Raw genomic sequence first — 23222 nt, forward strand, 5'->3', positions numbered from 1 at the left:
TTGTACATATAAAACTAACTCTAATAGACTTGTTATGACAAAGAAATGGTTCATTTGGTTAGAAAGGTAGAAAATCGGCAAAGAATAGGTCATATTAGCCTTAGTTGGTTCTATTGGGGTCCAATTCGTTCCCAAAACATAGGGAGTTGGTTTTTTTTTTTGTGAGTTCAGGGCTTATACATGTATAAATACCAACATTAGACTTTTGATGACAAAGAAATGGTTCATTTGGTTAGAAATGTAGAAAATTGGCAAAGAATAGGTCATATTGGCCTCAGTTTGTTTTATTTCTGTCAAAATCGTCCCCTGAACTTAGGGAGTTGGTTTTTTATGTGATTTTAAGGCTTATACATGTAAAACTACTAATAATAGACATGTTATTACAAAGAAATGATTAATTTGGTTAGAAAATTAGAAAATAGGCGAAGAATAGGTCATATTAGCCTTAATTGGTTCTATTTGGGTCAAAATCGTCCCCAGAACTTAGGGAGTTGGTTTTTTTTTTCATCTCAAGGCTTATACATGTAAAACTACCTATAATAGACATGTTATTACAAAGAAATGGTTCATTTGGTTAGAAATGTAGAAAATTGGCAAAGAATAGGTCATATTGAACTCAGTTGGTTCTATTTGGGTCAAAATTGTCCCCGAAACTTAGGGAGTTAATATTTTTTTTTTTGTGATTTCAAGCCTTATACAAGTAAAAATACCTATAATAGACATGTTATGACAAAGAAATGGTTCATTTTGTTAGAAAAGTAGAAAAAAGGCAAAGAATAGGTCATATTGGCCTCAGTTGGTTCTATTAGGGGCCAAATTTTTCCCAAAACTTAGGGAGTTGGTTTTTTTTTGTGATTTCAAGGCTTATACATGTAAAAATACCTATAATGTACATGTTATGACAAAGAAATGGTTCATTTTGTTAGAAATGTAGAAAATAGGCAGAGAATAGGTCATATTAGCCCTAGTTGGTTCTATTGGGGTCCAATTCGTTCCCAAAACTTAGGGAGTTGTTTTTTTTCTTATTTCAAGGCTTATACATGTAAAAATACCTACAATAGACATGTTATGACAAAGAAATGGTTCATTTTGTTAGAAATGTAGAAAATAGGCAAAGAATAGGTCATATTGGCCTCAGTTGGTTCTATTAGGGGCCAAATTGTTCCCATTACTTAGGGAGTTGGTTTTTTTTTGTGATTTCAAGGCTTATACATATAAAACTACCTATAATAGACATTTTATGATAAAGAAATGGTTCATTTGGTTAGAAATGTAGAAAATAGGCAAAGAATAGATCATATTGGCCTCAATTGATTATATTTGGGTCAAAATCGTCCCCAGAACTAAGGGAGTTGTTTTTTTTTTTTATCTCATGGGTTGTACATGTAAAACTACCTCTAATAGACATGTTATGACAAAGAAATGGTTCATTTGGTTAGAAAGGTAGAAAATCGGCAAAGAATAGGTCATATTGGCCTTAGTTGGTTCTATTGGGGTCCAATTCGTTCCCAAAATTTAGGGATTTGGTTTTTTTTTGTGATTTCAAGGCTTATATATGTATAAATACCTACATTAGACATGTGATGACAAAGAAATGGTTCATTTGGTTAGAAATGTAGAAAATAGGCAAAGAATAGGTCATATTGGCCTCAATTGGTTTTATTTCTGTCAAAATCGTCCCCTAAACTTAGGGAGTTGGTTTTTTCTGTGATTTCAAGGATTATACATGTAAAACTACTAATAATAGACATGTTATGACAAAGAAATGGTTCATTTGGTTAGAAATTTAGAAAATAGGCAAAGAATAGGTCATATTGGCCTTAAATGGTTCTATTTGGGTCCAATTCGTTCCCAAAACATAAGGATTTGGTTTTTTTTTTGTTATTTCATGGCTTATACATGTAAAACTTCTTATAATATACATGTTATGAATAAGAAATGGTTCATTTGGTTAGAAATGTAGAAAATAGGCAAAGAATAGGTCATATTGGCCTCAATTGGTTCTATTTGGGTCAAAATCGTCCCTAGAACTTAGGGAGTTGGTGTTTTTTTTTTATCTCAATTCTTTTACATGTAAAACTACCGATAATAGATATGTTATGACAAAGAAATGGTTCATTTGGTTAGAAATGTAGAAAATAGGCAAAGAATAGGTCATATTGGCCTCAATTGGTTCTATTTGGGTCAAAATCGTCCCTAGAACTTAGGGAGTTGGTGTTTTTTTTTTATCTCAATTCTTTTACATGTAAAACTACCGATAATAGACATGTTATGACAAAGAAATGGTTCATTTGGTTAGAAATGTAGAAAATAGGCAAAGAATAGGTCATATTGGCCTCAATTGGTTCTATTTGGATCAAAATCGTCCCCATAACATAGGGAGTTGATTTTTTTTGTGATTTCATGCCTTATACAAGAAAAAATACCTATAATAGACATGTTATGACAAAGAAATGGTTGATTTGGTTAGAAATGTAGAAAATAGGCAAAGAATAGGTCATATTGGCCTCAGTTGGTTCTATTGGGGTCCAATTCGTTCCCAAATATAGGGAGTTGGTTTTTTTTTGTGATTTCAAGAATTATTCATGTAAAATTACCTACAATAGACATGTTATGTCAAAGAAATGGTTCATTTGGTTAGAAATGTAGAAAATAGGCAATGAATAGGTCATATTGGCCTCAATTGGTTCTATTTGGGTGAAATCGTCCTCAGAACTTAGGGATTTGGTTTTTTGTGATTTCAAGGCTTATACATGTAAAACTACCTATAATAGACATGTTATGACAAAGAAATGGTTCATTTGGTTAGAAATGTAGAAAATAGGCAAAGAATAGGTCATATTGGCCTCAATTAGTTCTATTTGGGTCAAAATCGTCCCCAGAACTTAGGGAGTTGGTTTTTTTTTTTTGATCTCAAGGCTTATACATGTTAAACTTCCTAGAATAGACATGTTATGACAATGAAATGGTTCGTTTTATTAGAAATGTAGAAATAGTCAAAGAATAGGTTATATTGGCCTTAGTTGGTTCTATTTGGGTCAAAATTGTCCCCGGAACTTAGGGAGTTGGTTTATTTTGTTATTTCAAGGCTTATTCATGTAAAACTACCTATAATAGACATGTTTTGACAAAGAAATGGTTCATTTGGTTAGAAATGTATAAAATAGGTAAGGAATAGGTCATATTGGCCTTAGTTGGTTCAATTTGGGTCAAAATCGTCCCTGGAACTTAGGGAGTTGGTTTATTTTGTGATTTCAAGGAATGTACATGTAAAACTACGTATAATAGGCATGTTATGACAAAGAAATGGTTCATTTGGTAAGAAATGTCCATAATAGGCAAAGAATAGGTCATATAGGCCTCAATTGGTTCTATTGGGGTCCAATTCGTCCCCAAAAACTAGGGAGTTGGTTTTATTTGTGATTTCAAGGCTTTTACACCTAAAATTACCTATAATAGCCATGTTATGAGAATTAAATTGTTCATTTGGTAAGAAATGTTGATAATGGGCAAAGAATGGGTCGTATATGCCTCAATTGGTTCTATTTTGTTCAGAATTTTGATTTTAACTTACATCTGTGTGCACCTTTTCTTATGTGTATCTTGTAGGAGGCCTACAAGAAGAAATTTGAAGAAGCCAACACCCAAGGGATTCAGAAGAGTTCAAATGAGTTGTACTGGGAAACTGTAGGTGGTCGCAACAAGAAGGGTCGTGTGAAGGGACTTGGCCAAGAAGCAGAGTTTTATTATGGCAACAGGAAGGGTTCCAAGTCTTCCCAGCAGTACACGCCTTCCTTTCTTTCCCAGATGCAGGATCAGATGGACCAGAGGGTGTAGCAGAGGTTGGAGGAGAGGGTGCAAGCTATGCGGAGTGAAATGGAAGTCGAGATGGAGACTCGATTGGCCGAAATAGAAAGGAGAAACCAAGAGAGGTATGAAGAGATGATGCGTCGATTCTCCAGCAACGACCCATGTTCCAACATTCCACATCAGCGTCGAGACCCCACGAAAGACCCGGGTAGCGGCGGTGCAGGGCAAGGTACTCTAGTTGTATCTTAGAATTTGTGTACATAGTTGTACATGTATTAGATTTAGATTATGTTGTATAGTTGCACAAAATGTATACATTATTATTAATAAATATATAAAAATATTTTCGCAATTAAATCGTAAATTCAAAGTTATCTTAAATTAGGTGCAGGATATATAGGTGACCAAAATCAAATTAAATCATTTAATTTTTGCTAAATAAACAGGACTATTCTGACGGACTTTTTCGTCGGAACTTATACTCTTCTAACGGAATTTTTCGTCGGAACATATACTATTCCAACGGAGTTTTCCGTCGGAATAGTATATGTTCCGACGAAAACGTCCATCGGAACATATACATTCCAACGAATAATTCCGTCGGAAGAGTATACTTTCTAACGTAATTTTCCGTCGAAAATGTATATGCACCGACGGAAAATTCCGTCGGAAGCATATATTTTCCGACGTATTTTTTTTCATCAGAACATTGCGACGGACTCTCGTTTAAAGTCAAAACCAGCTCCAACAGACAGAAATCCATCGGAGAATCCGTCGGAAGTGGGGCTTTCGACGGAATATTCCTCGGAAAATGTCGATTTTCCTACGAGGTGTATTGCGACAGACTTGTTCCGACGGAAAGCCCAATTTCGATGGATTTTTCGATGTTTCCGACGGAAATATTCCGTCGGAATCCAGTTGTTTTCTTGTTGTGTAATTAAGTTAATTCTATGACTTAATTAAGCTACATAAATCACAAAAAAATTGTTTTAATCATAAAATTAATTGATAAAAACTAAAAGGTTCATTAAAAGATTTAATAAATGTAAACGATTTATAAAGATATAATACCTCCTTATCCAATAGGATCATCAGGCGAGAAACTTGTACTTTGATATTCCAAAGATTTTTGCTCGAATATAATTCTCTGATTAAATTAGATCTGCATGTAAAAACAAAATTCAGTAAACAAAACATAAACATATAATCATTAAGTATCCCAAATAAACACAATTTAAGCAATAATCACAAATATACATTTAAACATGGATTTTAAAAATTAGGCTAAGAATTACCCCGCCATAGATGACTGAATAAAACTGACACAAAATTAATGACACAAAATTTGCTTGGTTTGGTTTTGTATTGATACGAAATTTTGTTGGTGTCATATGATGCGTCAATTTATAATGGTAAATATCACAAATTTTAGTTCAATTATAATTAAGGAATAATTTTTATTTCTTATCATAAACACTATAAAAATTTATCTTATAATAGTAGGTATATAAATCCTATATCTAAAGATGATTATTTTAAAAGATAATTTTTAGTTTTTTAAATAAATTAAATCCTACTAAATCAATATTCGTTGTTTTTACTTACGTGACAAAATTCTTAAATCTCATTCATCACTTTTGTTTAGGTGGAAAACGAATTTTTTAATTTCAAAATAAAATAGAAATCTAATTTTTAATTGGTTGAAAAATGCCTACTTTATTATATATATTAGATTAGATTTTTAATCCGAGTTTTTTTTTCTGATTCTCCCTCAATAAAAGTGAGTTGTGACTCTTGTGAGTGTATTACAAAGTCTTCTGGCAATTGGTTAGGGAGGTATAAATCATACAAGGTATCATGTTATGAGAATAGTTTTTTTTTTCCTTTTGAAATAATAGATTCAATCGGAAATGCCAATATATTAGCTCTTGGATAGGAGGAATTGAAGACGAACCTGAAGCTAGAGACAAAGAACACCGAATGTAAAAGATTTAATTGTGACTAGAATAAGGGTTTCTTTTTCCCATGGTTGTTTATATATATATACGGGGAGGTTCCGCTGAAAACAAAGCTTATGCTGAAATCTAAAAACAAGCAATCTTAGCCATTGAATGTTCACTAGATAATCTGATGGTGTGAAACAACCCAGAGGTCACTATATACAAAAATAAGGTAATTATATCAAGTTATACTAATTTTGATGACATTTACACCAAGGTCACTATATATAGAAATGAGGTAACTATATCAATTTTTACAATATTTACTTAGAGGTCACTATATACAAAAATAGGGTAATTATATCAATTTTGACCACATTTACATAAAGGTCACTATATACAAAAATAAGGTAACTATATCAATTTTGACCACATTTATACAGAGGCCACTATATATAAAAATAACGAAGGTCACTATATATAAAAATAAGGTAATTATATCAATTATGACAACATTGACCACATTTATATAGAAGTCACTATTTACAAAAATAAGGTAACTATCATCAGATAACTTCTCCTGTGCTCCTCCTTGTCATCAAATAACTTCTTCTGCTGCTCCTTATCATAAGATAACTTCTGAGCAACCTTTCTCTTGTTGTCCTTTATCCTCTGATTGTCCCTTCTCCTAATTCATTGAAACAATACAGCACCATAATCCTAATCAACAACATTCACAGCAACAATATAGCATAATACAAAAAATATTAGAAAATCGAAACAAATTCACACACAAATTCTTGCAGAAAATCCAAACAAAAATTTCATTTCAACTCTTAAGATCTTCCATTGAGTGTACATTTCTCCAACTACTTCAGATTAACAGCAAACGCAAACCAAATTCGATAAACAAAGTAAAAAATACACGAAAAATAGCAACGAAAACTCAACTAAATAACAATTAAACTACTAACAATAACAATAATAATCTACTTTCTAAGAAGATCATCAGAAACTTCATGCAGGGCACGTTTGATGCTGGGACAGACACATTTTGCACAGGGCTACAATGATCAATGGCAATGTAATAACACAGCCACACCTACAAGGTGTAAGAGAGTAAGCAATATTTAATTGAAAGCCACTCACAACAAGAAGTAGTCCAACAAATTCAAGCCACCCCTCCTTCCGTCTCCTAATTCAGACCATGGCCTCTAAGCTACTTTGTAATCAATAATATTTCCATCAAGACGAAGGACATGGAAACTAACTTCTTGCAGTCTTATTGAACATGATGACCAAAAATAGAGTTCAACACTGGTCTAGGGAGTCCAGCCTGTGATTAAGTTATCAGTAATTGTCTAAGACTAATAGATAACTTGAAAATAGATGCAAAATGTATTTCTAATCAGAGACTGGTTGATCGATAAATAGGAAGATATTCATTTTCCACGAAATCTCTCAGTTTTTACATTTCTCTCTTGCAAATGAGAAGGGATAGTCATCAAACATAATCAAGTTCATGACTAAAGAATGAAAGTACCTCATGAAATAAGTTAGCAACATAAAGTGCTGATAAAGGAGTTTGTTCTGCTGTCTTTATAACAACTATATTACCACAAGCTAAGGCAGGTCCAACCTTCCAAGAGAACATTAAAAGGGGAAAGTTCCATGGAATAATCTGCCCTGCTACACCAATTGGTTCATGCAGAGTCTGTACATGATACGGTCCATCAGCAGGAACGGTGAGACCGTGTATCTTACCTGCCCAACCTGAGGATCAGAAATCAAAATAAGTTTTCTGACAGTAGCTTGTTCTAGGGCCACAAAATATAAGAAATGCAACCTTACTATATTAGTTACTTATTTACAAGAAAATGCCATAGCTTAGGGTAATCTTGGTTATGGAGTATTTACTTACCAGCATAATACCGGAAAAGGCGTGCAACCATAGGTATTTCAATATTGGCAGCTTGCTCATAAGGCTTTCCATTATCCCATTTTCTAAAGCAGCAATTGCATCATTATGTTTTTCAATAAGATCTGCAAACTTCAAGAGGATTTTTGATCTTTCCTGCAGTAGATCAACAGTAAAGTTGGCTTAAGGCATATTTACAACGTAAAATCGAAGTATAATTTCACGAATTTTCGGAAATTTAGTTACATAAGTAGTCATCTTTGGCCATGGTCCTTCATCGAATGCTTTCCGAGCAGCAGATACTGCTCTATTCACATCTTCGGCATCTCCTTTAGCAACATCAACAATCACTTTCCGAGTCCGATTAACAATAATCGATTAACAACTAAAACAAAATATCGTTCAAATCTACTCCTATGAAAATATACTGAAGTCGAAACTCAAAAATGCAAATCAAATCGATAATTTCCACCAGAAAAAAAAAATATATATATATATATGTGTGTGTGTATTTATATATATATATATGTGTGTATATATATAATATATATATATGTGTGTGTGTATATATATATATATATATATATATATATATATATATATATATATATATATATCATAAACGAAGAACTCAAAAAATACACAAATCAGAAACGGAAAACAAAAGCAAAAGCAACACATCATAGTAGCAAGATCTCAAACTAAAATCAAGCTAAAATCTAATTAAAAACCTAATTTACACAAAATACGATAAATTAAACAAATGAATCTCAAAGAATGTTATACGAAGAAATTAAGTTAAATTTGAACATAATTACCCAAACCTAGGCCTGCTAATCTCTCTCCTCCTCCTATACTCAACAGTTAAGACAAACCCAAACAATATGCAATATACACTGGAATTAATATCTAACAAGCCACAACCTCAACAAAACCTTCGTTTTCTCTTCGTCGCTTAAGTTCACCACAATAATGGCAACAAATACAAAATTAGAATCGTGAAATTCAAATGGAACAAGCCACAACTGAAATTAAAATCGAAACTCAAAAAATTTGAATTGAAAAATTAGTTTGATTTTAAAAAAAACTTAGAAAATACAAAATTAAACATAAATATAGAACCACAAAATAACATTATAGCTAAAAAAAACAATATGAAGAAATTAATTTGAATTTAAAAATAAATTCACGCTAAAATAAAGAAAATTAATCGGATAATGTAAAAATGATATAATTAGTGAAATCAAAATCGATTTACTTACTTGATACTAGATCGTAGACGATAATGATAACGAATTTGACGAAGAATCAAAGCTATTACATTATTGTGTTTTTGATGTAGCATGAAATTAGAAGAAGAATCGAGAAATTTGAAGTACTGGAGCTTTGAACAAGAGAGAGAAAGGAATGAAGTAGATAGAGAAAGTTACTGATAAAGGCAATAAAAAGGACGAAGATCGCGTGTTTGTTTCCTCTAATATCAGCCAGTATATATATATATATATATATATATATATATATATATATATATATATATATATATATATATATATATATATATATATATATATATATATATATATATATATATATATATATATATATCACTAATAAATAAAGTCGGTCTCGCAGCCAGGCCACAAGACAGCGACACTTGGCATTCCAATTTTTCGTCAAGTGTCGCGCCATGTAGGACATAAATACGTATTATTGTGACACATATGATGATAAGTAAGCGATTTTTGGATAGATTTTTTAAGATAAAATTGTTGCATTGAGTTTTATTATCGATAAAATTCTAATATTTCATATATACAAAATTAATCATAACTTTTAATAAATATACTATTGCTCAATTCCATTTCCATCATCAAATTCGTTTTAAAAAGTTCTTTAAAATAATATATATATATATATATATATATATATATATATATATATATATAGAAATGGGATCATGTGATAACCCCTCTTCTATGTGAGAACCCATTATGTGTAAGAACTAATCTGGACCGTAGGATTAGATTTGATCTGACCACTCAAAATGAATTGGTTAGTAATAGCACTTTTGTAACTTTTTATGCATACTTTCCCCTTTCTTTCTCCTCATTCACGATCTGATTTATTTTACGGTTTATTTCCCCTTTCTTTTTCTCTCTCTAGACTTACATCAAACAGCTCTCTCCTCTCATAAATTTGGGTGCAAATTCCTTCAAGAAATAAAGGTTTGTTATTCAATTCTTATGATTCAATTCTTTCTATTCAGTATATTCTCTTTTATATATTCTCATGATTTTTGTTTCAATTTTTGCCCTAATTTTTGTGATTTATATGCTCTTTTTATGTTTGATTTATGCTTGATTTTCGATTTATGTTCCATTTTAATTGATTTATGTGATTTCTGAGTCGATTTTTTTAATCGAATTTAAGTGATTTATGAGCAATTTCATGAGGCGCATTTCAGAGCGATTTTTGTAAGCAATTTTTTTTTATCGAATTTATGCGATTTATGGGCGAATTTTTTGGTCTATTTTTGTTCCATTTTTTATTGTTTTGTTGCTTTCGATTTTAATTTCATCTTATTTCTGTTTAATTTTTTTTGTATGATTATTCAGTTCGTTTTTTTGTTTGATTATCCACTTCCAATTTTTTGATATTTCGGCTTTATCGTTCTTTGAATTTTGGTTTGATCGACAATGGTGAGATAATCTCCAATCTTATTGAGCATTTGTTTGTCATTTGATTCGAAAAACAACGGAGTAAGAGAAGAGACGAGTTGACATTTTGAGAAATTCGACAATGTCGTTATTGTCGGCAATCAGCGAGGAACTCGGCGAGATTGATGGACAAATCAATGACATTTTCGTGCATTATCGTAAGATTTATGTCATTTTCCCCAATTTTGTGAAATTTAATTATTTTTTGTTCCAAATAATTTAAATTGGTAAATTGTCGTATTGTGAGTTGTTCTTAGAAGTCTTTTGATTCATCTAATTTCAGCATTGGGGATTTGATCGACGCTTTGTTTTTGTTGCTTACAAGTTGCAATTGCCTGATATTTAGCTGTGTAATCTATTTACTGGGATAAGTTTGGGCACAGAGATTTGTTTATATATATATTTTTGCTAGTTTCATTAAGTAGAAAAGTCTGTCTTAGCCATTGAATATGGTTAGCTTCTTGGTTCTTCATATACTGACTCTTTTATCCTCCTCTGCAATACAGGTGTGTCATTGAAGTCTGTAATGGCGTGACCTTTCTTGACCTTATAGTCATGCAAATTGAGGTCTAGCATTCTATTTTCTTTCGGATTTCTGTATATTTTGATTCATCTTGACACTTACCCTCTTGTGAATGATACACAGAACCTTAACAACAAGAATGGATCCAAAGTGCCTTTGGTTCTAATGAACTCATTCAACACACATGATGATACACTAAAGGTAAAGTACCCATATAAATATTCTATACTGATTAGTTGTTCAACCAGATGGATAGTTCTCTTTTTGAAGAAGAGCAACAACTGATTAGTTAAGAAGAAGATGGTGATTTAGTATTTACAATTTGAGCACTTTGTATATACTTCTTAAAAGTCATTTGCTAATATTTTATTTAGATGAAAGCAACTAAAATTACTTGTATTTCACTTGTGGTAGGAATGCTCGCTGAACCAAGTAAATGAAATGATGCTTCATTGTGATCAAGCCCTGCAACATGTACATTGGAACGCTATATTTGAGATGCTGCATATGGGAATTGTAGACAACAATTTAAGGTAGAGCTTTAGTCCTTGTCACTATTGCTTTAATGAGAGTATATGTTCATTTCATTCAGCTATATACTGCTTACTTTTAGATTAAACTGATTTAGCATGTATGTGGAACTGGAATAGGAAACAGGGTGGCATTTATTGCACTTTTTCACTACTTAGGACACTAAACTTCATTACCTTAGGACTGTCAAATTGTTTTCTGTTAATAGCATGCGATGCCTTTTAAAGCTTATTACACTTTTCCTTCCGTCCTTCAATCCCTACACATGATAATACCTCCACTTGTACTTTAAGATTTCTACTTTGATTGACTATACTATTCAAAACACTTTGTATTATATAGTGCTTTGATCCGTTATTTACTGTTGTTACTTAAGTTTCTAATCTGTAATATTCTTAAGACATCCTTCTTTTTTGGGGACTAGGGTTGGTTAATAAGCTTACATATCCACATTAATGTCACTACATTTGGTAACTTTTTTCTGATCAGTTTGTTGTTAAGTTAATTGCTTGCAATTTTATGCTCATATGTGGCTTTTTGATGATAACAATTAAACCTAGGATAATCACAAATAAAACTCATGACTCATAACATAGAATTGTATGGAGCATTATATCACATGTTAACTTTAGAGCTGAAATTGTAGATAAAGTGCATTGCAGCTTGAAGATTCTTTTATGTGCTGAAAGTTAAACCTGTATGTTTGGTTTGAATTGCGCAACCAACTTGGCTGCAACTTTGGAGGGCTGCAGCTTCTATATACTCGATGTGCAATTTTCTATCTTCAAGGGAAAACGTCAGCTGCTGCTGATCATTCCTTACAACTTCTCTAAATCCCTTGTTTTCAATTATAGTACTCTTTTTTTTTTCCCTCCCTTTTTCTCTCATAGTTCGAGGAGATCCTCTGATCTCCATGGGCATTTACCAATCTGTGCTAATGGAGGCAAGTGGACAAACAACCTCAGACCTACATGAACTTATGTGGTTAATCTGTGAGTCGGCTTCCTATAACTCCATTGTGTTATTATTGAGATTTTTGAATGAATGTGGATGATACTCTGCTAATTACAAAAATATCATATGCTTGTTGATTGCTCATGTGGATGAAATGAGCAAAGAAATAATTGTTGATTTAATGAATGATTAAAGAAATGTTTGCTCATTTGACAAATGAGCAACTAACTATTTGCTCATTTGCTAAATGAGTAAAAAAATTGATTGCTCATTTCCCAAATGATCAAAAATTTGATTGCTCATTTCCCAAATGATAATGAGCAACTAAGTTTTTGCTCATTTATTAAATTAGCAACTAACTATTTGCTCATTTGCTAAATGAGCGAAAAATCGATTGCTCATTTTCCAAATGATCAAAGAAATGTTTGTTTATTTTACAAATTATTTGCTTATTTGACAAATGAGCAAACTAATGGTTGTTCATTTCACAAATGAGCAAAGAAATGAGCAAACTACACTCAATTAGCATGTAGAGTAGTGTGAAAATGCAGAGTTTGAAAATTTTGAGTAGTTAATGAAATTTAGTTCTTTTGGCTATTGAGAAAACAATACAAAAGACACCCACTATTACAAGTTATAAAATTGCAAAACAATTCTTTGCTCATTTTTCAAATGAGCAAACTATTTAATGCTCATTTGTCAGATGAGTAGATAATTTTGGCTCATTTTGTCAAAAAATAATATTTATTCTTTACTAATTTGTCAAAAATGAGCAAATAATTCGTCAAAATGAGCAATTAAATTTTTGCTCATTTGTCAAATGAGCAATTATTGAGCAAAAAAACTCAATGCTCCTTTGTCAAATAAGCAAACTATTTAATGTTTATTTGTCAAATGAGCAAATGATTCTTGCTCATTTTGTCAAATTAATGCTCATTTGTGAGTGTGTTTGAATGTTTCAAATTAATGTAAACTATTTAATGCTCATTTTTTTAGTTTTCTTTCATTTTTGTTTTTTGTGTTTTTGTTTTCTGGTGTTGGATCTGAATGTGAATATTTTTCAGAGCTCTAAATCTGAGTATAATTGCAAGAAATTGATTGAGGCTATAATTTTGTTGCTTAAGCTTGTGGTGTAGATGATCTGAACTTCTGAAGTGTGTATATAGTTCAAATTGAGGGTTGTTCAGAATAGTTGTATTCTTTTGTGATTTGAAAACAATTAAGATCTGGTATTTTGTTTAATTGCAAGATAGTTTATCAATTTTTCTGGCAGTTATAATTTGAGTAAAAAAAAAAATTGATCTGGGATTTGGCCATTATAGAATGTCTTACTTATGTATGTGGAACTGGAATAGGAAACAGGACGGCATTTATTACACTATTTCACTACTTAGGACACTAAACTTCATTACACTAAAATAATTGATTAGAATCATTAGCAAATCATTATTGTTAAACAACCATATATAGGATATATCTTTGGCTGACTATTGCAATTTACTTATCGAATACTCCCAATGAAATTCAGGTTCCGGCCCCGCATCCTCATTGATGTAAGTCATATAGACATTACGACAACTGTCTTGGGTTTCAAGATTCCCATGACAATCATGATTGCTCCTTCAGCTATGCAAAAAATGGCTCACCCCGAAGGTAAAAATTCAAGTCCTTGATGTTCATCTGAACGTTCAACTATTCTACTTTGATATGTCAATTTTAGTTTTGGTTTATTGATGCTCATATGCAAAAAAACTAATGTAAGTCATTCTAAAAGTATCCTCAATATGCAATTTGGTATTGTTACTGCTACTCTTGTTTTCAGGATAGTTGGTCAAAATTAACACAAGGCCAGCAGACACCTGCTGTCCTGTAGCCTGTAGGCTTTAGTAATACATTGATTTATGATCTGAATATTAAAAATCTCAATCAACTTGATATTTTTATTTTAATTTAAAAGCAGTATTGGATCAATGCTTTGAATCAAATGCTCTGAACTAGATGCTCTATCATATATGAATATGATTTTGAAGATGATACTTTAATTAATAGTATTCACAGTCTGACACTCGTCAATACTCTAGTCTCATAGTCTCATGAGCCACATTTTATATTAGTTCCTGCTTTTAAAGTGTATAATGTGGCATGTACTTGCATAAGGTGCATATATATGAGACTCCCCAGGGCATCCTCACCATGCTATTATTGTTTCTACTATGACATTCATTTTCTTAGTTTCCTCCTGAATAGTGGAGTGTTAATTTCTTTGTCTAAGCTTGCTGTATAGATACTCTGTACTGAATTGAGAAACTGGAAAAACCTCCTTTTTTGAAGTGATCATTTTCTTGCAGGAGAATCTGCAACAGCGAGGCAGCGAGGGCAGCATCTGCTGCTGGCACAATTATGGTTTTGACTCACATTTCTTTCCCTTCCTATTTTTCCTCTCTTTTTGACCTTAAGTATCAAATTCATTCTTTGATTTGCATGTGTGATTATTTGATCTAGGCATTGTCTACAATGGCCACATCTAGCGTTGAACCTGGAATTCGATTTTTCTAGCTTTATGTGAGTAGTACAAAAGAAATTGTAATTTAGTAACTCCAGCATTTTTCCAGCTTGCTGATTTAATGAATAATTAAACAAATGTTTGCTAATTCCAATTTTAAATACGTTAGCTTACTAGCTCAAGGGTAGAGCATTGTGCAAATGCACAAAAGATGTGGGTTCGAATCCCACGTAGGTTCTTTATGTAAAGTGGAGACACAAGTTTGTATGAGAGTTTAATTGTAACAAAGTTTATATAGTTATAAATCATTTCAAACCAGTTTTTTGCTCATATAATTTAGTACGAATTTGATTTTTTTTTTCTTTTAATTAATTTTGTTTATAGAGATAACCTATGTAGGAATTGAACCTACATCCCCTATGCATTTGCATAGTGCTCTACCAATTGAGCTAATAGGTTTTATCATATGTTTTAAATCATTTTCTATGTTATAAATTTTTAATCAGTTCATTTGATAAATCAACAAAGAATTGTTTGCTCATTGATAAAATGAACAAAGAATTGTTGCTCATTTGATAAGTGAGCAAAGATTTGTTTGCTCGTCTGATAAAAGAGCAAAGAATTATGTGCTCATTTAATAAATGAGCAAATAATTGCTTGCTCATTTGACAAATGAGCAAGATTTATTTGCCCATCTGACGAAATGAGCAAAGAATAATTTGCTCATTTGACAAAATAAGCAAAGAATAATTTGCTCATTTGAAAAATGAGCAAATAATTACTTGCTCATTTGATATCATACACAAGCCAAATAAGACAAATATTATGCATCATCTCTTATAAGAAAATTTTGTAATACTTGAGGGCTAAATTATAAGACAAATATTATGACCAATTTATTCCTTGATTTTGCTTATTTGTACAGACAACTAAGAATTAGTTTGATCATTTGACCAAAGCTCTTATCTTACACCACAACTCCACCTTCACCTTACACCACAACTCCACCCTCACCTTACCCAATCACACGCACAACTCCACCTAAGCTCTTATCTTACACCACAACTCCATCCTCACCTTACCCAATCACACGCACAACAACAACAATAACACCACAGCAGGCCACACATCCTAATATCTGCGCCACCAACCATGCCCTGCTACCAGCAATTTTGCAGCCATCGTTCCCAGCCAACACTAAGCTGCTGCTATAGTCCTCACAGCCACTCCACACATTGCAGCACACCAATTGCTCGTCCGATAAATGAGCAAAGAATTATGTGCTCATCTGATAAATGAGCAAATAATTGTTTGCTCATTTTGTATATGGACAATGAACTTTTGCTCATTTGACAAAATGAACAAAGAATTGTTGCTCATTTATCAAATGAGCAAAGAATTGTTTGCTCGTTTGATAAATGAACAAAGAATTGTTTGCTTGTTTGATAAATGAAAAAAGAATCGTCTGCTCGTTTGATAAATGAACAAAGAATTGTTTGCTCATTTTGACAAAATGAACAAAAAATTGTTTCTCATTTGATAAATGAACAAAGAATGTTTGCTCATTTGATAAATGAGGAAAGAATTATTTGCTCATTTGATAGATGAGCAAAGAATTGTTTGCTCATATGATAAATACCAAGATCATCATCTGTTCGAATACCACCAACTAAGACATTAACCCAACTACACCCATCTGCCACATCAATTTGACTACCCCTAATAACAAAGAGCAGTTCATTTTCTACATCAAAAGTATCTGAAGTATTACCTACGAACTCATTCAAAACAAACTCATTGATAATAGAGTACTAAGTCACAAGATTTCTAACAAGCATTTTATCAAACACCTTGTATGCATTATCAGGATATTCATAATTATCATAAAAATGCACCAATAACCCATTATAAACCAAGTTTTAATTGCAACACGATTACAGAATTCATAACAAAAATTAATCAACTAAGTAAAAGGATTCCGTCAACACAAACAAGATAATGATAAACAACAACACTGCGTAAATTCAAAATACTGACAAAAATTAAGAAAATTATATTCGGAAAAAACTAACATAACTTTTGTTGATTGTTTACCTGTATAATCTATGAAGCTTGTTGATTCTTGTTGCTGCTGAAATCTGACAAAAATTGAACGGAATTGTATTTGCTCATTTTAAATTTTGTTTGCTCATTTTAATCCTGTTTGCTCATGCAATACGAAAATCCTAAATTGGAAACACTAAACTAAAAAAATCTAGTAAAACTTAGAATGTTAAATTCGAATAACCAAAATTAAGAGCTATCAAATTCGTAAAATTTCATAATACAAAAATCGAAAATTAGAAAATCAAATTTGTAAATTATGACGAAAATACTATTTTGGGACAAATTAAAATCAAATTAAGAGAAATTCGAACAAGATTATTTAAATTTATCAAAATTAGAACAAGTTGATTTGAATTCATCAAAATTCGAACGAGATGATTTGAAATCATCAAAATTACAAAAATCAGAACAAGAAGATTGAGAATTCAATTGAAATTATCAAAATTGAAATTAAATTAAGAAAAATCTGAAAAGTACCAATTGAAATTCTGCAACAGTGAACAAGAGGAGAGAGAAATAATCGATCTTTAGTTGTCTCCATTGAAACCACCTTCAAGTTTTGTAGAGAGAGAAAGAGGAGTATACAAATTATACGTAATTGGGGCTGATGTTTTTGTTTTTAAAATTACATTATTGTCATTACTAGTTGAATAATCTCAACAGTTGGATCTTATAATATCTAATGGTTGTGATGAGTTCTCATATATAATAGTGTTCTCACATAAAGGGTGGTTCTCACAGGATCCCGACTCTCTCTCTCTCTCTCTCTCTCTCTCTCTATATATATATATATATATATATATATATAGGAAGACTCATATAAGAATCCATTATATGTAAGAACCAATTTGGACCGTGGAATTAGATTTGATCTGACCGCTCAAAATAATTTGGTTAATAATGACATTTTAGTAATTTTAGCTGCACTTTCTCCTTTATTTGTCCTCATTCACGTTTCATTGCCCTTCCTTTCTCTATCATCATACAACTCTCTCTTCTCTCATACTTTTGGGTGCAAATTCCTTCAAGAAATTAGGGTTTATTTCAAGAAATAAGGTTTGTTGTTCAATTCTTATGATTCAATTCTTTCTATTCATTTTTTTCGATTCTCATAATTTTTGTTGCGGTTTTTTCGAGCATTTTTATGTGATTTTTCTCAATGTTTTTTTAGCGATTTTACTCAATTTTTTGAGCTATTAATTAAGCAAAATCTTAGTGATTAATTTGATCGAATTTCTGAGCGAATTTTTTAGCACATTTTTTGACCGATTTATGCGATTTTTTGATCAAATTTATGCGAATTCTGAGCGTTTTTTGGTCGATTTATGTGCGATTTATGCGATTTCTGTGCGAATTTTGATCTTGCGATCTTGGTTCAATTTTTTTTGTACGATTTTATTACCTGCACTTTCAATTCGATTCTTCAATTTTCAAGTCAAATTTTGATATTAAGGACCTTTACAGACTTATTTTTGTCAATTAGTGTTATGGTTATACACTAATAATACTTACTGTTATTGATTATTGCGATTATTTTGATATTGTAATTGCGCTTATTGTGACTAGATGTAAAGCAGTGCTTTCGCCTCATTTTGGCGGTCCTCAATTTCTTGAGCTTCGTGACAATGTTGATGTTCCTGATCTTAAGCCTAATCAAGTTCTTGTTCGTGCTATTGTAATCAAATTTACCTGTGTGGTGCTTGTGCTGATTGTAGAGGAATTGATGCTAGTACTTGAATAGATAAGTGGTACAGAAATTGAATACATTAAAGATCATCAATAGCTATATACTATGAATTATGTATGTGTTTCTTGCTGGAGAGAAAGTTGGTATTTGTTTCATCACATTAAAAGAGTTTGATGGAAGAAGCTGAGATCCTTCTTTACTGCCTAATGTGTATGCTTCTTTTTTTCCCCTCTGCGGTTCAATTTTATGTTTATGGAGTCTTTTTCGACTCTTTTTCACACAATTTATTTTCCAGTTTCATGATCCCATAAATGTTCATGTATTTTCAATTTCTTGTCTTAGAAGCTCAACTTATGTAGGAGGTTGTGTGCTAGTCTTAGTGACAACTATTAATGCCCTCTGTTAAATACTGATTTGACTCCACCACAAGGATGTTGGGGATACCAAATTTGAGTGCCATGACCTGAAAGGCTGATGAGGGAAATAGACATTGGAACTTTCCTTTTCGTTGTTTAATTCCTACTCGTATCAAATAGTGGTTTGACCTGCAGGTGGTTAAGACATCAGCCCATAACCATCTCTAAGAATTGCTATAGGCCAAACTTTTGTGCTTTGGGCACCTTGGTTTATTGTTTAACTTCCAACACATATTTTTTTGGCTTAAATACTCCTTTATGTGTTATGGAACTTTCTCAGTTAGATGATTTCTAGAGCACTTAAGTGAAACTTGCTGGAATTCTTCTTTTAGCTTGAAGGAAATTGCATATTTGAATCTGTTTGGAAAAATTAGAGCTCTTACAGATGGTTTGGTGCTATGGCTCACAAGACAGGTACAAGAAAAAGTAAGGATATAGTGAAAATTTATTCCCTGTAACTAATGTGTATCACTGCTATGTTGTAAAGTTTGTATGGCAAATTGAAATTTAATGGTTTTTGTGTGAGTGTGTAACATAATTTTGAATAAGTATTGTTTGAGTTGTGCTGAGGAGGAAGTTTAGTGTAGGGAAAGTTAAGGTTTACATTCAAATGTTTATAACATTAGCCTACTAGCTCAACGGGTAGAGCATTGTGCAAATACACAAAAGATGTGGGTTCAACTCCCACGTAGGTTTGTTTGTATGATGCTGAGACGAGCTTGTATGAGAGTTAAGTACTTGTATGAGAGTTTCTTTGTAACATAGTTTCTGTAGTCATTAACCATTTATTGCTCGTATACCTTAGTGCTATTTGCCTATTTGGAGATAATATGGTTTACTGTTGACGTTTTTTTTTTTTTTTTTTTTTTTTATTTTTTTTATAGTTATTTTTAGAGATAATCTATGCAGGAATCGAACCTACATCCCCTATGCATGTGCATAGTGCTCTACCAATTGAGCTAATAGGTTTTTGCTTATGTTCTAAAGTTTTTTTTTTAAATTCTATGTTCTAAATCTTTTCTTCTATGTTTTAAATGTATATGTCTATGTTCTAAATATTTTTTATTATGTTCTAGATATTTTTCTTATGTTCTAAACATTTTCTGCCTATGTTCAAAATTTGTTTTCTTATGTTCTAACTTTATTCTGCTTATATTCTAAATTTTTTTCCAATGTTCCAATTATTTTGTATGTCCTAAATTTTATTCCTATGTTCTAAAGTGTTTATGCATATCTTCTAAATTTTTTCTCTATGTTCTAAATTAATTTTGCCTGTGTTCTAAATTTCTTTTCTATGTTTTAAATATTTTCCCTATGTTCTAAATTTTTAAGCCTATGTTCTAAATTTCTTCCTATGTTGGAAATTTTTATTCCTATGTTCTAAAGTTTTAAAGCTTATATTCTAAATTTTTTAAGCCTATGTTCTAAATTTTTATTCCTATGACCTAAAGTTTTTAAGCCTCTATTCTAAATTTGTTTTGCTTATGTTCTAAATTTTTTCCTATAAAGTTTTTATGCCTATGTTCTAATTTTTTTTTCCTATGATCTAAATTTTTATTCCTATGTTCAAAAGTTGTTAAGCCTATGTTCTAAATTTATTGTTGTGCCTATTTTTAAAACTTGTCTTCGTATGTTCTAAATTTTTTTCTAAATAAAGGAGATGTCATGAGAGCCTCAACAATGCAATCGACATACAGAGAGCATAGCTGCATAGCTCTAGCCTAGGATACACCCACAAGATCATGTACATAAGATTAAGCACTACACCCACATCCTGAATAGTTCAAATAATCAAACTTGTCAATGTCAGGACCTATACTTCAGAAAACCAAAACAGAAGGTGGAAAGCAACAATAGGATATATATTTTTCTCTACCAACTACAAACATTATGAGATACAATTTCGTTGAAAAATTAAGAGTATAATCAAGAGTAGCGCCGACCAACCACCCAATAGATCCATGAAAAATGATATCACTAACAATTAAGAACACAACAAGAGGTATCACTTACTTAGAACATGCTGAAAAAGAGTCTAGAACATGATGAAAAAGAGTTTAGAACATGCTAAGCTAATTTACAACTCACATAGGTGAATTAATTCATTTAGAAATTCTGAAGTTACATAATTAGGTGCAAAAACATAATAGACAAATCACATTTTGCACAGAAATACAATAAATCATCAAAAACTGAAAAAAAAAATCGCAATAAAACTGATAAATGAAGCAAAAAATTACAGAGGTAGCAAAAATTACAGACTATTCAATAAAAGAAATTGAATACAGAGGTAGCAAAATAATCGAAAATTGTTAACCAAAGCTTATTGTATCGAACTGCAAAACAACTTTCAAATTTATATGATGTGACTTCTGACTTTTTGCTTGCATTCAATATTGTAGAATTAACTCCTCTGTACGAGTAATTGTAAATCCTTCTATACAAATTTGTATTAGCAAAATAATCGAAAAAAACTACTAAAATGACGCCAAAAAACCAAAAATAAATAAATAAATCAAACAATAAATAATCAAGAGTAGCGCTTAAATTACCTAATATCGCTGAAATTCGAACACTAAAATCGCTGAAATTTGAACCCTACGAACCCTAAATCCGCTGAAAGTTCCAGCCTTAAAATCTTTTGAACCCTAAAATCGCTGAAAAATGAAAATAAAAAAATCGACTTGAACTCATGCGAAATTCATGAAAAACAAATCAGAAAATTCGCAAAAATCAAATCACAAAAATCGCAAAAATCAAATCGAAAAATCGCAAAAATTAAATCAAAAAATCGCGAAATTTACTTGAATTTCATGAAAAATTTGAACAAAATCGAATAAAAAAAACATACCTGATTTGAAAATCCTTCAAATTGCAACTTCTATGGAGATTTTTGGGAGTTTGAGGAGAGAGAAAGTTACGGGGCGTTTGGCAAATGGGAATGGGAATTTGGGGAATATAGGGTGGGAGTGGGAATGGGAATTAATAGGTGGGAATTCATGAAATAATCCCAATCCCTTATTTGACATATTTTGGAAATAAGATTGAGAAATTTTAAATCCTATGTTTGGTACGTGGGAATAATAAAGGGATTAAAAGCATACTTTACAAGATTACCCTTTGCATATTAAAAAAGTGTCAATATATGTCACAAAAGAGGGGGTAGTATTGTCTTTTTAACAATTCAGTGAATTCCCCCTAAAATATTACCTGCCCCCCAAGTAATAAAATGTAGGGAATACAAGCTAATTATTCCCAATCCCATTCCCATTTTATATCATAATTCCCACCAACCAAACATGGGTTTATAAAGATTAAGGATTATTATTCCCATTCCCAACCCCATAATCCCACTTACCAAATAGCCCGTTAGAGTTTTTTTTGAGTTTGAGGAGAAAGAAAGTCATGAACGTATAATATATATATATATATATATATATATATATATATATATATATATATATTTATAGGAACAGATTTCCCTTATTAATTTCTTAGGTTCTGGGTTAACAGATAACCCTTGTTAGTTTGCCTACATTCCTGTTGTATATCAGATTAATCATTATACGATTGCTAACAGGTGGCAGCAGGTCCTAGACACATTTTTCACTCGCCTGTTTCTCACATCCTTTGTTTTTTGTCTTTTCTCGTCTTTGTTACTTCTTTTCTTGAAGGGAAAACTTTATCTTTATTTAGCTAGTACTAGCTTTTGGGAAATTGATAAGGTTCAGCTGCTATCAAGTTAATTCTTTGAGTATTTATAGCAGTTGATAGAGAAAATCTAGATGAGTAGCAGGAAACGGGGTCATTATTGCAACAGAGAATGATGTATGGCCTTTTATAGTAAGTTTATTGATACCAAATACTGTTATACTATGTGCGAAGGAAAGCTCAATAGAATTCTAGACATGTACATGTTATCTGCCACAGGGTGCTTTCTATTACTCTAAGGATGCCATGGCCGAAAGGTCTTATTGATTAAGCAGATGACATCAAACCTGTTGTTTTTTTTTTCCCTTCTCTTTGCCATCTTTACCAGGAGTTAGACCTATTTTCTTGTGGGGAAGGTCCTGCTGACAATGATAGATACTGGTGTAGTATCGTAATTTGGTTCTTC

General features: G+C 31.6%; 1 protein-coding gene, 1 long non-coding RNA gene and 1 pseudogene across 2 annotated transcripts; 1 reads left to right on the forward strand and 2 right to left on the reverse strand.

The window, feature by feature from the left end:
* Positions 1-6204: 6204 nt before the first annotated feature.
* LOC110722403 lies at positions 6205-9134 on the reverse strand (annotated as a pseudogene).
* A 629-nt stretch (positions 9135-9763) lies between these two features.
* Positions 9764-15063, forward strand: LOC110722404 (hydroxyacid oxidase 2-like). Its single transcript, XM_021901672.1, has 8 exons — positions 9764-9893; positions 10433-10543; positions 10892-10952; positions 11032-11109; positions 11323-11441; positions 13922-14046; positions 14742-14796; positions 14896-15063. Exons 3-8 carry the CDS (start codon positions 10941-10943, stop codon positions 14957-14959), a joined length of 453 nt encoding a protein of 150 aa, XP_021757364.1. The 5' UTR covers positions 9764-9893; positions 10433-10543; positions 10892-10940; the 3' UTR covers positions 14960-15063.
* Positions 15064-21178: 6115 nt separating this feature from the next.
* Positions 21179-22099, reverse strand: LOC110722405. Its single transcript, XR_002511591.1, has 2 exons — positions 21957-22099; positions 21179-21762 (listed from the first exon to the last, which is right to left on the reverse strand). It is a non-coding gene; the product is annotated as an uncharacterized LOC110722405 (long non-coding RNA).
* Positions 22100-23222: the final 1123 nt, after the last annotated feature.

The sequence above is a fragment of the Chenopodium quinoa genome, unplaced genomic scaffold, assembly GCF_001683475.1.
Source record: "Chenopodium quinoa cultivar QQ74 unplaced genomic scaffold, ASM168347v1, whole genome shotgun sequence".
NCBI lineage: Eukaryota > Viridiplantae > Streptophyta > Magnoliopsida > Caryophyllales > Amaranthaceae > Chenopodium > Chenopodium quinoa.

What these genes read in the sequence shown, in the direction of transcription:
- LOC110722404 (XM_021901672.1), top strand. An exon ending in CACATGATGATACACTAAAG is followed by an intron (nt 11,110 to 11,322) that starts GTAAAGTACCCA and finishes CACTTGTGGTAG; the next exon opens with GAATGCTCGCTGAACCAAGT. An exon ending in ATTGTAGACAACAATTTAAG is followed by an intron (nt 11,442 to 13,921) that starts GTAGAGCTTTAG and finishes AATGAAATTCAG; the next exon opens with GTTCCGGCCCCGCATCCTCA.